General features: G+C 42.1%; 2 protein-coding genes across 2 annotated transcripts in view; both read right to left on the bottom strand.

Moving 5' to 3' along the window:
- Positions 1-4,812: 4,812 nt before the first annotated feature.
- Positions 4,813-6,726, bottom strand: LOC308290165 (broad substrate specificity ATP-binding cassette transporter ABCG2-like; the record flags this gene model as incomplete). Its single annotated transcript, XM_080731940.1, has 1 exon — positions 4,813-6,726. One exon carries the CDS (start codon positions 6,724-6,726, stop codon positions 4,813-4,815), a length of 1,914 nt encoding a protein of 637 aa, XP_080588066.1.
- Positions 6,727-11,986: 5,260 nt separating this feature from the next.
- septin4b (septin 4b) overlaps positions 11,987-15,086 on the bottom strand; it is a gene marked incomplete at both ends in the record, with an annotated part of 105,061 nt that continues 101,961 nt past the window's right edge. Inside the window, one exon of the mRNA XM_080730876.1 lies at positions 11,987-12,055. Coding sequence (XP_080587002.1) covers positions 11,987-12,055 — 69 coding nt within the window. The remainder of the gene's footprint in view (positions 12,056-15,086) is intronic.

Genomic DNA, 15,086 nt, shown 5'->3' with positions numbered 1-15,086 from the left:
ATATTGATTACAGCTCTTTCTGTGTGTCTTGTTTCAGATCTGATGACCTGACCTGGCTGAAGATGTAGCACACGCTCTACAGCAGTTGGTTCTCAAAAAAGTGGGATCCGGCGGGGGACCCCCAGCCAGGGGTCCTTGAGGTGGTCCCAAGGGGTCCTCAGGAAATTTTATTGGAACCAAATGGACTGTGTTACTGTAATGGACCCCGTTATGCTGGGGTTGGCCTAATATATCATCTCTGTCTGGTGGGAAACCTTACGTCTAAAACGGTTACTTTTCAGGATTCAAAAGTAACAGATCGACAAGCTCAAATCGCGTTGCTTCACGCCACCTTTCGAGCTTGTAGATCTGCTGCTTTTGATACTTTTGAGTGACGTTGTAGTATGATCAATGAGGGCATTCATTTCCGGGAAAAAAGTTTGAGAACCACTGAACCAACTTCTGGTCTTCGGCACCCAGAGTGTCCTCAGAGACCAAATATGTCACCTCTGTCTCTTTCTTGTGCCAAACAATCACTCCATTTAAAAACCTCAGGCCATTTTAATGTCATTATCTGCTTGTAACCGCTGATCTTTTCTGATGTTCATATAATAAGGCATTGTTGTTTTGTAAAAATAAGAATATCCAACTTTTCTTAATCATAAGAGATAATAAAGCATACTATTTGTGGCAGAATTACGTGTCTTTATCCTCAATCATTTTTGACCAAATATTATACAGACCATTGATTGAATACTTAAGAAGTTCGCATAGGAAAAGCACAGGACAGTACAGTTCAGATTCAAGGTCTATTAATAGGATTTAAACCCAAGAAAGCACAATGGCTTGTTTACATTGGGGTCCTTTTGTACTGATGATTCAGAACCATGATATTGACTGTCAGTAGGCTATACTGAGAGAGAGTGTGTGAACATATTTACTTAGAATATGATTTAGAAGTGCAAATGTTCAAACTAGTGGATTCAAACCAGGGACCTTGTGTTTATAAAACGCTTTCATATCTCTCATGCTACTGTATTAAAGCATGGGAGAAGGGAGATGTTAAGGATACTTTAGTACTGAGTGAAAAACTAATTTGAACCAACTCCCCCGCCCAGGGCCCCTTCCTATACAAACCCATTGTGTTGACTCATACTACCCTCCTCTGTGTGCTGGCTGTGGTTTTCCGATAACTTTTTTCATTTATTTTCTTTGGGAAAATGGAAAAAATTATACAATAAAAATGCTCTCTCTGTGATTGATAAAATACATCTATGATATGCGTCTTGACCCAAGGCTAGTGTAATAAATGCCGTTGGCATTAGATGGTAGCACACTTATATTTATTATGTCTTTGTTAAAGACTCCAGAATACAGACCTTTCACAGCGTTATAGGAGTACCGTCAGCCAGCCTAATATGGACCATGAAACTAAGGACACTACGGATTCTACACACCACGTTGAGGTGGGTACAGCTGTTAATGTGTGTCACGTGACGTGACGAGCAATCAGTGGTAGACGATAAAGCGCATTAGTGTTCTATTTATTACTAGTAAGACACCCGAGGGTGGAATGCGACCTCAGGGTGACATGCAACCTCGCCCTAAAGGGCGAGGTCGCGCCAATTCTTGACAATCTGGCCAACCACAGCGTTTCTCTGACGATTCTAGTTGTTGTCATTCTGGGGGGAGTTTGTTCATGTTTTTGTGAGGGTATCAACCCTCACACCCTAGGTTCGGTTGGCGATAGGGCCTTTCTGTGTGGAGTTTGCGTGGTACAGAAGGACACATACACTTCTGGAATCATGTGCGTCGACTTAAAGTTGGATCCAGGCCTAATAACTTTATCTGGCCGCCCCGTTGCCACCTCCTTGTTACATTTTCTTTTCTCCAGGTGGATGGACATTCTTTCATGGACATCCTTTCATAGGTGATCTAAGTCCAGCCGCCCGTATCAGATCAGAGGAGGATACCGCACATTGTACCTCATCCACCCTTTCTTCTCTCTCCTTTTGGTATCTTTATCCTCCTTTCTTTTTTTCTTTTTTATTCTTCTCTTTTTTTGTCTTTCTTAGTCTTGTGTATCCTTCTCTTTTTTTTTGTATTTCTTAGTCTTGTGTAGCCGCCCCGTACAGGAAGAGATGGGGACTTGAGGTCGCAAGTCAGGACTTGAACCTGTGACGCTGCAAAAGCTGGATTATCAGCCTAGATGTTTGGAACACTACCCTGTGTTCCAGAGCAGCAGTTGATTCTCAGTACTGTGTGGTTCATTTGTTTCTCATTTTGGTATGTTGTCACCTTGTCTTTGATTATGAAGACATGACTTGTTGAGATTACGGCGTTCGTCGGCAGTCTCCCCTGGAACATGGGAGCATGTGGGCATGGACATGGGTGGCTGGGGATACTGCTCCAGGCGGCGGCGTTCATTTGCAGCGGCTTCCTCCGTGCGATTCTGAAGCCGGCGGCGCTTCTGCGCCCTATTATGGCGGCGTTCATCTGCAGCGGCTTCCTCCGTGAGATTCTGACGCCGGCGCCGCTGGCGTTCCCTGCGAATACGGCGGCGGCGTTCGTCGGCAGTCTCCCCTGGAACATGGGAGCATGTGGGCATGGACATGGGTGGCTGGGGATACTGCTCCATGTTCACGCGGCAATGAACTTTATTGACTCCGACCTAATAATGGCTACTGTCTATGACGGTAGTTCCATATGACATATTGGACTAGACTATCTCCATATATAGTGTTATCCACATCTCCATGTTAGGACTCATATATGGGCATAAAAAGTATGTCATGTGACATCACTTCCTGTACAGACAGTCAACAATTGACTCCGGATTAACAATGGCTACTGTCTATGACGGTAGTCCCATATGACATATTGGACTAGACTATCTCCATATATAGTGTAATCCACATCTCCATGTTTAGACAGCCAATGACTCCGGCCTAACAATGGCTACTTTCTATGACGGTAGTCCCATATGACATGATGGACTGGACTATCTCCATATATAGTGTTATTCACATTTCGTGTAGCCGCCCTGTACAGGAAGTGATGTCACAACTCGCTGACATCACACTGACATCACAGAGGATACGGACGGTCACGAGGATACGGAAGGTCACTCAAACACGGTTCTTCAGAGTATATGCGACCTTCGGTCGCAAGCAACAATAACCACTTGAACCCCAGTATTCCGCCTATTATCCCAGGGGGAACATTCTCTAAAAATCAAACCTCGGTTCGAAGTGAAGCGGTGAACTTTTATTCTATGTGTTCTAGAGTTATGAACTCTGTGATCTATACATTCTGAATGAATGAATGAATGAATGTTTTTATCTGGTGGGCCAAATTGTCATGTGAAGCTTGACCAATCCTCAAAGTATCCAATCATCAGACCGGGACGGACACTACACACACAGTGATGTTACTAGGTTTTCAATGTAATGGGTCCCGGGACCCACAGGTGGTCATTCAAATGGGTCCCAGAAAAGTTTTATGAGTCCTCAATATAAAGTTTACGCGCACAAAATGGCGTCGGACGTCGGTGGAATCAAAACATTGACGTTTCTATCGCCTGTTTAAGACTTTCTACGTGGATTTTATTTATGTTAACGTAGGGTAAAGTAGGATGCTTTCACCCATGAACAATGGTGGTGTCTGTGGACATTTTTTTTTTCTTTTACCGCGATGCGGTAAATTATTTTAACATGGACTCCAATGGAGGCGCATCCCCGGGACCCCAGGACCATGACATGAATGAGTCCCTGGGTGACTTGAATGAGTTTTTGATGCGGGATGCGCACGTAATGACATCACTGCACACATATTCTGGACGTAAGGGACAGATAAAACCTGTTCATTCTGGACTGAAATCCACCATATATGGACATGAGGTGACAGACATTTTGTTTTTGATAAAACCTGTTCATTCTGGACTGAAATTACCATATGGACATGGGACACACATTTTGTTTTTGATAAAACCTGTTCATTCTGGACTGAAATTACCATATATGGACATGGGACACACAAAGCCACTCCTTGGAAGCGGCTTTCACCGCTTCAAAAATAGCAGATTTACAAGCTCAGTCACAATGCATCTTGTAGATCAACTACAAGATCAATGGAATCATGGGGCCAATAGAGAGGGGGGAGCAAATTGTGTCCTGTGTGAATATGAAGCAGCTGTAGTGTATTTACCTTCATAGTTTTTGAGCAGGAAGTGGATATTCTCTCTTCAAGGAAGGACCCGGCAGGTCTCTCCAGTCTCCAGGGAGGTTCTCATAGATGGAGCTCCACAACCTCCCAACTTCATGTGTCTCTCGGGCTATGTGGTTCAAGATGATGTGGTGGTGATGGGCACACTGACGTTGCGGGAGAAAAAAGAGAAAATCACCCCTAGTGTGCAGTGCCATTTATGAGTTCATTACATTAAAGGACCAGGTCACCTCTGGGACAACCAGATCTTATTTTAATGTTGTGTGGGACACGATCAACACAATCCTGAGTTATTTCTTGTGTTCAATCTGTGTTTTTAGATATTTTAGTATTTCAGCCGATTTCAGCATGCTACAACTGGTCATATGATGCAAAATGCATCATATGACCAGTTGTAGCATGCTGAAATACTAATATATCTAAAAACACAGATTGAACACAAAAAATAATTCAGGATTGTGTTGATCGTGTCCCACACAACAATAAAATAAGATCTGGTTGTCCCAGAGGTGACCTGGTCCTTTAAGTGAGGTGGTCACTCTATCTTCTGGGATGTTTCCTGGATGAGCTGAACGATGAAGTTAAAATAAGAAGGAAGCTAAACTGTATTCAAGTAAACTTCTTGATGAAGCGTAGTTTCAGGTAGGCGATGATGAAGAAGAGGACAGTCATGGCAGACAGACCCACATGATTCTTCCACAGATCCCAGTAGGTGTATCCCACTCCTAGATAGTCCAGGTACTGTTCCCCTGTGCATGTTAGGCCATCTAGGCTCACACTGCAGTTGGTGGAACCAGGAGTCATGGTGGCGTTGGGCATAACAAGGTCCTTGCAGAACTTCAAACCCACAAACTCGTTGATCTTGAGGGCAACCAGACCATAACGAGGAAGACTGATGTACTGGGCCCAAGCCAGCCAGTACTTGACGCTGGGAAGGTGCACCAGCAGACCGGAGAAGATCATCATGAAGGCGAAGATGATGGTCATCACAATGCTTGAAAGAGTGACCTCTTCCATGTCCGCCGAAATGGCCAAGGTCAAGGCTGCGGCAGTGTACCCCACCGACATCACTGTTACTGTGAAGGTGAAAAAGGCGGAAGCTGTGGCTTTCAGACCGATCATGTAGTAGACGATGCAACAGAAGACGAAGGTGGGGAAGGCGCGCATAGTGAAGATGTCGGCCAGGATCTTACACAGGAAGTAAACGGACACTCGGTAGTAGCCACTGATGTATTCATGCACGAAGAGCTTCCGCTCTGTGATGAAGAGTTCAGCTGCAGACAAAGATCCGAAACACTGGTATGTGGAGATGAAGAAGAGGACTCCCATCCTGTTCTGGATTCCGCCCTGATCATCTTTGATGTCAAAGAAGGTAGCACCTACAATGAAAGCCAGGATAATATCCACTCCCAGCTTGGCCACTGAGTTATGTGGATTCAACAAGAGATCCCTTATAGTTCTCTTGAGCACCCAGTAGAACTGGTGAAAGAAGGAGGTGTTATAGGTGACAGTGCGGGACCCTGGCTGGTTGATGCACGCTTTACCCTGGGTGATGCGCTCCAGCTCGGCCTGCGTATCCCTATAGTTTGAACTGTTCCTGTACTCCTCCACCAGGCACTCTTCAACGCTCTGTACAGGACAGCTCGACTGCTCAATATCCAGCTCTTCAGAGCCCTGCGTCTTGGTGATAGTTGGGCCATTGGAGTCTCCATTGATGACATCTAGAAAGAAGTCTGCTGGGTTGTTGTGAGGTTCACATACATAGCCAATGTTGGTGAAGTAGTCCAGAGCATTTATTGCAGGTCCATGGTACACCATTTGGCCGCTAACCAGCAACGTCAGGCTATCAAAAAGTCTGTAGATGGAATACCGTGGTTGGTGGATGGTCATGATGATGGTGCGTCCATGACTGGCTATCTTTTTCAGCAGCAGCAGGACAGAGTTGGCAGTGCTGGCATCCAGGCCTGTGGTTGGTTCATCCAGAAAGAGAACAGAGGGGTCAGTGATGAGCTCCATGCCAATACTTGTCCTCTTCCTCTCCCCGCCCGAGATCCCCCGGATCAGAGGTGTGCCCACCTTGGAGTCGGCCACCTTGGTGAGTCCCAACTCTCTGATCAGGTGATTCACACGAGCCTCCTTCTCCCCCTGAGGCACTGAGCTTGGGAGGCGCAGTGCCGCAGAGAAACTGAGGTTCTCCCGCACCGTCAGTGTGCCCATCACCACGTCATCTTGAACCACATATCCCGAGAGACACTTGAAGTTGGGAGGTTGTGGAGCTCCATCTATGAGAACCTCCCCAGAGAGACCTGCCGGGTCCTTCCTCGCAGAGAGAATATCCAGGAAAGAGGACTTTCCACTTCCTGTCGGCCCAAGAATAGCGTTAAGACCAGGTCTCATGATTCCATTGAGGTCCACCAGTATTTTTCTGGTTGTGGTCTTCTTGCAGAGGAAGCCAGACCTAAGGTCCACTTTATACTGGATGTTGTGAAAGCTCACAGTGGAGCCAGACGGCTGCCTGGCCATCCCGACGACTGTCATGGCATTTTGCGTCTGAGCACCCAATGAAAAACAGCCTCGGGATTAAACTCGGTTCCAGAGATTTTTCAAGAGAGAGTTGATTACTATTATAAATTTGTCCCACAGACCCGCAGTCTTATGTCACGATCTCTTGCCATAGCCATAAATGGAGTTTCCCCAGCAGCCACGCCCAAATATGGTGTTCACTAGTAACGACCACGCCTTCAAATGCCGGCACTGGCCTGTTGAACCAAGCTCATATAGTACATACTTTTAAGGCACCACCTACTGGCCAGTGTCGACCAATACCAACAATACAGAAAGTTTTCTTTTCTTTTTGAAGCGGTGAAAGCCGCTTCCAAGGTGTGGCTTTGTGTGTCCCGTACCTGTCCCGTGCATCTCTGCGCTGATTGGTTAGTTTTGCATGTGCAGAATGAAGAATTGAGGATTGGCCAAGCTTCACATGACAATTTGGCTCTCCAGACAAAATCATTCATTAATTCAGAACTAGAACTAAAGCACATAGGAAGTATAGATCACAGAATGTATAGATCTAGAACACATAGAATACAAATTCACCGCTTCACTTCGAACCAAGGTTTGATTTTTTGGTTTCGTTTTTTGGCTCATCGTTAAAGAGTGACATGATTTTGCCTAGCTAGATTTTGCCCAAGACTCCATGAAAAACACACTGTACATATAAAAATCTTGCAAAGTCAGCAGTGATGGAAAAATAACTCAAACTTTTTACTTAAGTAAAAGTATCAATACTGCAATGCAGAAACACTGTTACAAGTAAAAGTCTGGAATTCAAAATTGGCTTAAAAGTAAGTAGGTAAAAGTATTGGTATCAAAATGTACTTAAAGTAAAAAAGTAGGCCTACTCAGAATGTCCCATTTCACAAGTTGTCAAATACAAATATTTGAAAACAGCAGATCTACAAGCTCACAATGTTGTGAGCTTGTAGATCGTCTATTTTCGAATGTATTCTACACCACCAGCATGACAACCTCCAGAAAACAATGAGTTGTGAGAGGTGCGTGAACAAGACATGAACTTATATTCCTCTTTTATTACAATTTTAGAACTAGTATCATCATCGTCATCTCTATCCATATCACATTTATAAATGTATTTATTACATAAATATATTCCAAAAAGTAGTATGACAAAAAAAAAAGACATTTCTTATAAAACAAGAGGAGAAAAACATACCCGACTCCTTCCACTTAGCTATATCTGCTTTTGATAGTCTCTGAAAGCTTTATGAAATAACAGGAGAATGTACTTTACAAATATATTGTAAATGAAAACAAAGCATTTAGCACAGTCATTTGAAACATCACAAATAAATGTGTAGAGATACGCAAGTATCTGGGTGCAAAAATTAAGTCCATAATAATCCAATTAGTCAAATAATACTGGGTGCTTGTAGATCTGCTATTTTCACTGTTATCTGGGTGGAAGAATTAATCATTTAAGTACGTAAGCCGAATAGCGAAAATACTCGATCTACAATTAAGCTCACATTGCGTTGCTATTTTTGTACATTTGTGATGAATGTTGTCACCTAAAATGACATTGGAAAAGTGGAAAGCGGTTAAATCAATAATAATTTTATAATTCTCAGAAGCTTCCTCAATGTTTTCCACAGACAATATTCTACTTAAATTGGAGAAGTCCCGAGTTGGTGTTGGCTAGTCCGCACTCTCTCATCGCATAAAATGGGGAAACGTTAAACTAGGCCTACTGTATTCATGGAAACTTTCCACCAATGTAAAACATTTAAGACAAATCAAGATGTCATTATTATAGGCTTTGGTTTTACGATAAATATCAAATGTTTCCGTTCTTATTTTAAAGCTCATCCAAGTACCCAAAATGAAAGAAATAACATGCCTTTTCCTCCAAAGATATTTTAGAAACTTGTTCTAATTGACCCCAACAAGGCAACAACCTAAACCTAACGATCAATAAAATGATAAGCCTCAAGCAATCTAAGGAACCGTTAACAACCCGGAACAAAATAACTGCTCCACATTATTATTGCTGCTGCAACCTTCTAATCATCTCAGACAAAAAAAGAAGGGCCTTGTCTTATGAAAATCATAACTAGAAATCGAAAAAACTAACAAGCACCATTAGATGAATGCTGTCAAATCGGTCCGATGCTGTCGGATGGAGACAATATAATGTCACTATGGGCACAACTCATTTTGATGTGAAGGCTTTCCTCCTAACTTAACTTAAATATCAACAAAGAGATCAGTGAGCAGTGGTTACCTATCATATGCAAGATTCTAAAAGGTCAGAAACAGAACTTCTTGGATCCACACTGTCAAACAATTGCAGCGTGGGTAACCTTGTGGCTTTATGCACAACCGCTTAAAAAAGATTATGTTTAAAATAATCCATACTGTATGTTTTTGTAAAAAAAAGAAATGAAAATAATTGTGTCACAAAGTTAAAGCTCTACATTGTGATAGGAATCATTGGAATACGGTGTTCAGTAACAGGGGTATAACGTCACTCTCCAGTTCTTTATTAAGCCGAAAATCTATTTTCAGATCAAGATACCAGTTACATTTTTGGGGGGTAAATGGTCTTTGTGGGGTTTTCTCTCCTGATTGGTATCCCATCCTGAAAATGTATTTTCTATTTTCTAAAGAGGGGAGGGGACTCTGTTTCTGAACAAACACTCAAGATTATCATCAAAATATAGAGCTATTTAACACTTATCTTAACGAAAAAAAATATCACCTTCAGCCCATTAAGTCCTTGTATTACTACAGACTACAGTAAATCAAATTATCACACAGAAGAGTAACGTCTCGATGAAAATCTACACAAAATATACACATTCATTCAGACAATAGCATTACCAAAACAACGTACTATTGTATCCGGTGTACTCCGACACATTAAGTAACATAATGCCATTCAATAGCAAAACATGTTTACAAATGTAACCTATATATAAAAATTAAATTAATACATTATATCTGCATGTTGACCTAGAGAGATAATAGTAATTAAAAATAAAATACAAATTAGAATAAACTTTTTTATGGAAGAACAAATGTGCTTAAGAAAATGAGGACAGGTCATGAAAAACCTGCCACTTAATTGCAAGTAAACCTCATACTTATGTGACACAAAACGTAAGGATGTTACCAAATCAGTGGTTCTCAAACTGAGGTCCGGGGACCCCCAGAGGTCCTTGAGGAGTTAAGTACAGTATCAGCAACTGCAAGAGTGTACAGATAAGACAGCCCAACCCTTCACACTTCCATGATCTTACCCTGAAGGTTCCCTGAAAGGTCACATTTTAACCCCCCTAAATCGGGCCTGATAATTAGCCTTTGTTTGAAATGACACCATTTCACAACTGGCAAATGTCACACTTTCTACCCATGAAAAGGTTTGGATTTCCCACTGATTTGGCCATGAATTGCCAATGGCATTTCTTTTTGACAGGTCCATTTTGGTTCCAATTGTACACTCTCAGAGTTAGGATTTTAGAGTCTATAGATTGGGGTCCCAGAGAGATAGAAATGTATATCAATTGGGGGTCCCGTGGCTTTAATGCATACCAAACAGGGGGACCCTTTGAAATCAAGAAGTTTGAGAACCCCTGTACCAAATAATATTCAGACCTGACCCATGCTGCACTCCTTAAACCATCTCACCCTTTGAGGTTGACCACACATTCAAGTGTCAAGTCAACCCATTCTTTTTTTCAAGGCATAACATTTTCTTAAAATGTTGACAAGATGGCTACAAGAGAACAGCAGACGGGGAGGGGGGTGCGCTTTTTCCTGCTGTAGTAAAACCTTACCACCACTGACTGGCGTTAAAGGAGTAGTTCACCCCCAAAATGAAAATGTTTCTATGGATTACTCACCCCATGGAGACTTGAGTTCAATAATATTTGTAGTTTGTTTGTCTCATTCCTAAAGACAATAATTTGATTACAATCAATTTACCCCCATTGATTCCGGATGGGTACCCGAATGCATTTGGGTCCCCATCCGGAATCAATGGGGGTAAATTTACTATTATCAAAATGTTGTCTTAGGAATGCGACAAATACATGAAATATTATTGAACTCAAGTCCCCATGGCGTGAGTGGTCAATAGGAAAAAAAAGTCATTTTGGGGGTGAATTACTCCTTTAACAGGAGCCAATAGGCTGTATGCACAGCTACCACATTGGACAGAAATTGGGACCCTTCCTCACTTCCTTCACAGGTGTTACCAATGATACCAATGAAGGCTCTGTTCCATTTAGTGTAGCACAGTGGTTCTCAAACATCTTAATTTCAAGGACCATCACAACTCTGAGAGTGTACAAATAGAACCAAATAATGGACCCGTTCTATTTGTACACTCTCAGACACATGCTGTAAGGGGGCATTTGGAACCCCCTCAAGGACACTTTGAGACCCACTGGTGAAGAAGCAGAGTGTTTCCAGTGAACCAACAATATCAACACCCTGACTCTGTTTGAATGGAACAGAGACTTCATTTGTATCATTAGTATCACCTGTGAAGGAAGTAAGGAAGCGGACCAATGTCTTGCCAACATGGCTGCTGTGGATAGAACCTATTCTGGGGGCGACATTCCTTGGCCCGCTGTCGACACTCGGCAGTGCTGCCATAGAGTCTGAAACGTCTCATCGTCATTCGTTGCTTCTCCAATATGCTTCCCGATACATTATCGTTTTTGTGTTTCATGTGTTTGTTTTTTAGGAGATGAAAGCCCAATTTATACTTAGTCGTACTTAGCGCCAGTGCAGGCTGAAAATATTGGATCAAGGTCAAAACACATTGTATCCATATCATATGGTAGGCCAAAGCACAAAATCTTTAGACGCAACGTGTACAGGCGGCATTTCGTGCAAAGTCACAATTTCGTGTGCATACGCTACAGTACAATTTGACGAATGAAAAGCCAGAAAAGTATGCTCACGAAATTACGCCCTGACACAAAATGACGACCCTACACAAAATGTAAGTTCTGATCGTCCATGGCATGCATCCATTCTACAATGCGTTGTAAGCTTATAGATCAGCTATTTTCGGGGAAATGACACCCTGAACGTAGTACGAAGCATAACTTGGGCAAGAAGAGCGATGGTTAGGTGGAGACGTCATAGGAATGTAAATTGACTGGAGTGGAGGTTTTCCTGGGGTTTCTTTCCCCAGTTACACAGAGAAAAGTACAACAATGAAGTACTGAGGCTACTGCAGCAGTATCCTGGGTTAATAGGCTTCCTTCTGCGTATGCATCTGTTCCTGGATCTTCGTCAGCATCTCTTGCATTCGTCGCAACTGCCAAGACAAGACAAGGAAAAAACAAACAAAAAAACGTCAATGACAGAATCACTTTCCACAAAACAACTATAGACAAAAACTATAAACTGTCAACAATAAAGGATATGCCAGCACACTGCCACTGCGCACGTTCAAGAGAAGGGGCAACGTTTCGGTAAAATTTGTGGACATTTTTGAATGTTGTGGGTATTGACACATTGAGTGCGTAAGACGTCCAGTAACGTTTTAACCTTTCCACACCTGGAGTTTCGTCCAGGAATGTCTTAGCTGGTTACCATGGTAACCAATAGCTAGCGCTCTACCGTGGGTGAGAGTGATGGAAAAGACTCAGTTTCCCATGATGCCTCGCGAAATAATGTAGTCAGGATATCCTCATCCGTTCACCAGTATTCATCATGACTACAGAACATTTGATATATCTCTGATTCTTTTCCCAGATTGCGTGTTTGGCCAAAGCGGTTTGTTTATTATGGACCATAACTTAAGCACGGATCATCGCGGTTGTATTTTTTCTTCTCCGCGTGAAAGAAAAGACGTTCGTCTCCCGTGTACAAAATGGACACATGGGTGTTTACATGGTAAAAACAAGCCTTGGCAGTAATCTACACTAGTTTGATTAAAAATTATGTCAGACAAATTAAGATTCCCAACAACCTTTTAAGAAAAGCTTGGAATTGTTTGAGAGATTGTTTTTGTTAGATTTTTAATTTTTTTGTAACACAATTTCGCCAATGACATACGGTATAGACCGGTTTCTTGTTTACAAACATTGAGACTAAATGCACAGCTGAATGTATCATGTAATCAATTCCCACCAATCCCCAAACCTGTTGTTTTATGGAGCGCTGCACGGTTTCTATTTATTGGCTAATTTTTGTACCGACCCATCAGTGTGACGTGGACCAGAAACCCGTCTATATGAAATGACACAAATGCAAAGGCCCAAATTAGTGACGCCAGGGTTCGAATGGTTAATGAGCATACAGATGCTGGCTGGCTGCACAAGCTCCCATTCCAAACCTATCGTTTACACACTACAACTGCACAGATACAGTGTCCACTATCACAGTCCAGCTCTGGGCAGCTGATCCTGTCGGGACAAATCGATTAGCACTCAGCGAATGAGGCCAGTCCCCGTGGGTCACGTGACCTGGTGATGCTGGCCAGAGGGGATCTACTGGGTCATTGGATTTCCAATTCATGTGTATTGGATAAAGTGCTAAAGCTAACTTTGAGTGTAATCAATAGTGTTCTTAGTGAGGATGTGGATTTTGTAGGCTAAACGTGTAATTTATTTATGGGTCCCTACCACACATTTCCAATGGAATTCTTTATGGAAGATAATGCTCTATAGTCAAAAATATATACTTTTTACAAATATGCAATTAGTGAGTTTAAAGAATGCGCGCGCGCGCGCACACACACACACACACACACACACACACACACACACACACACACACACACACACACACACACACACACACACACACACACACACACACACACACACACACACACACACACACACACACACACACACACACACACACACAATTAAAGGAGTAGTTCACCGGGAAAATATGATTTCTTTTTCTCACATTCCTAAGCTAATAATTTGATTTAACTCGGCAACCCGGCAGAGTCTCCTAGTGACCCGCTCAAATTAGGGTTGGGGTTAGGAATTCGACAAAAAACAAAAAGATTCCATAAATACAATGGGGTGTGTAATAGAAAATAAGTATCTTTTGGGGTGAACTACTCCTAAGAATTCACAGTTGAGATGTTAATGGGTGTCATTTTTGCCACATATGTGCATGTTAACCACATATATTATTTTCTGCATTTAAATGGAAAATAAGATTGGATGTCTGCTGAGGGAAACCATCGCTAAGGTTTTAGGATTCAAGAAAGTGTATTGTGTTGAGGTTTTATCAAGGGAGAATGTTATCTATTGGAAATGAATATTGAAGGACACAATACTGTCCAGGATACTGTGTTGAAAGGAGTTGGTGTTTAATTTTCAGCATGTGTGTAGTGTAGATAAATGGATGCATTCTTTATGCTCATATTTATCTATTATATATGATATTCAGTAACACACTTCTAAGAGTTACACAGAAAAAAAGAAACAAACGAAGGAAAATATTACATTTATTTGTTGCAATAAATAAATCGCAGACCGAGAGAAAGCAGGGACTCCCATACACATGGGCTAGGATTATGAATATAATATACAATAACAGATATACAAGCCCTCAATGCAACACAGTTGTGAGCTTGTAAATCAGCTATTTTCGGTGTGAAACACCAGGGCACAACTGAGGCTATGTTTACACTGGTAGTTCAAATCAGATCTTTGGCCTTTCAAGATAGGAATCATATTGGTTTTATATAAACTCTGAACAGCAAAAACTGTTTTTTGACTTATTGTTCAGACTGCAGAAAACCAATCTAACTCCAGTCTGGATAGGAAACCAGATTTGGACTCATGGATTAAAGTTCTCAGTCGCCACAACTGATTTGGATTCCATAGAAGCTAGCATGATGGCATGCCATGCACCGACAATAGGCCATCTACACGCCACAACACATTGCAGAAAGCATGTAGATAGCCTATTTTCAGTTGTTTGTAATTTTAAGATTAAAGTGTATTTTCAAGTGGTCAAAATAGCAAGAGAATACATGTTCAATCTTCCAGAAAACCCTAATGATCTCACATATTTCATAAAAGAAAAGGTTAAAGCCTCAATCTTCAATTACTTCAATTATGTTTGTGAAACGCAGCGCTAGTGTGTGTGTGGGCGGGCTCCTTTCACGCTGTTTAACAAATCACAGATTAGGATTTGGCCTAACAACATTTTTCAGTCACGAGCCTAAGTCCTGACATCACTCATGGGGCGGCAGTGGCTCAGGGGTAGAGTTGCCGTCTTAGAACCCGGAGGGTTCCCGAAGTGTTCCCAGTTCGATCCCGGGCTCCCCCAGAGATAGTGTAGAAAAGTCCTTGAGCAAGACACTGAACCCCTAG

This window comes from Nannobrachium achirus, assembly GCF_963921795.1.
Source record: "Nannobrachium achirus genome assembly, chromosome: 8".
In the NCBI taxonomy this organism is placed as follows: domain Eukaryota; kingdom Metazoa; phylum Chordata; class Actinopteri; order Myctophiformes; family Myctophidae; genus Nannobrachium; species Nannobrachium achirus.
This window is presented reverse-complemented; position numbering and strand designations above follow the sequence as displayed.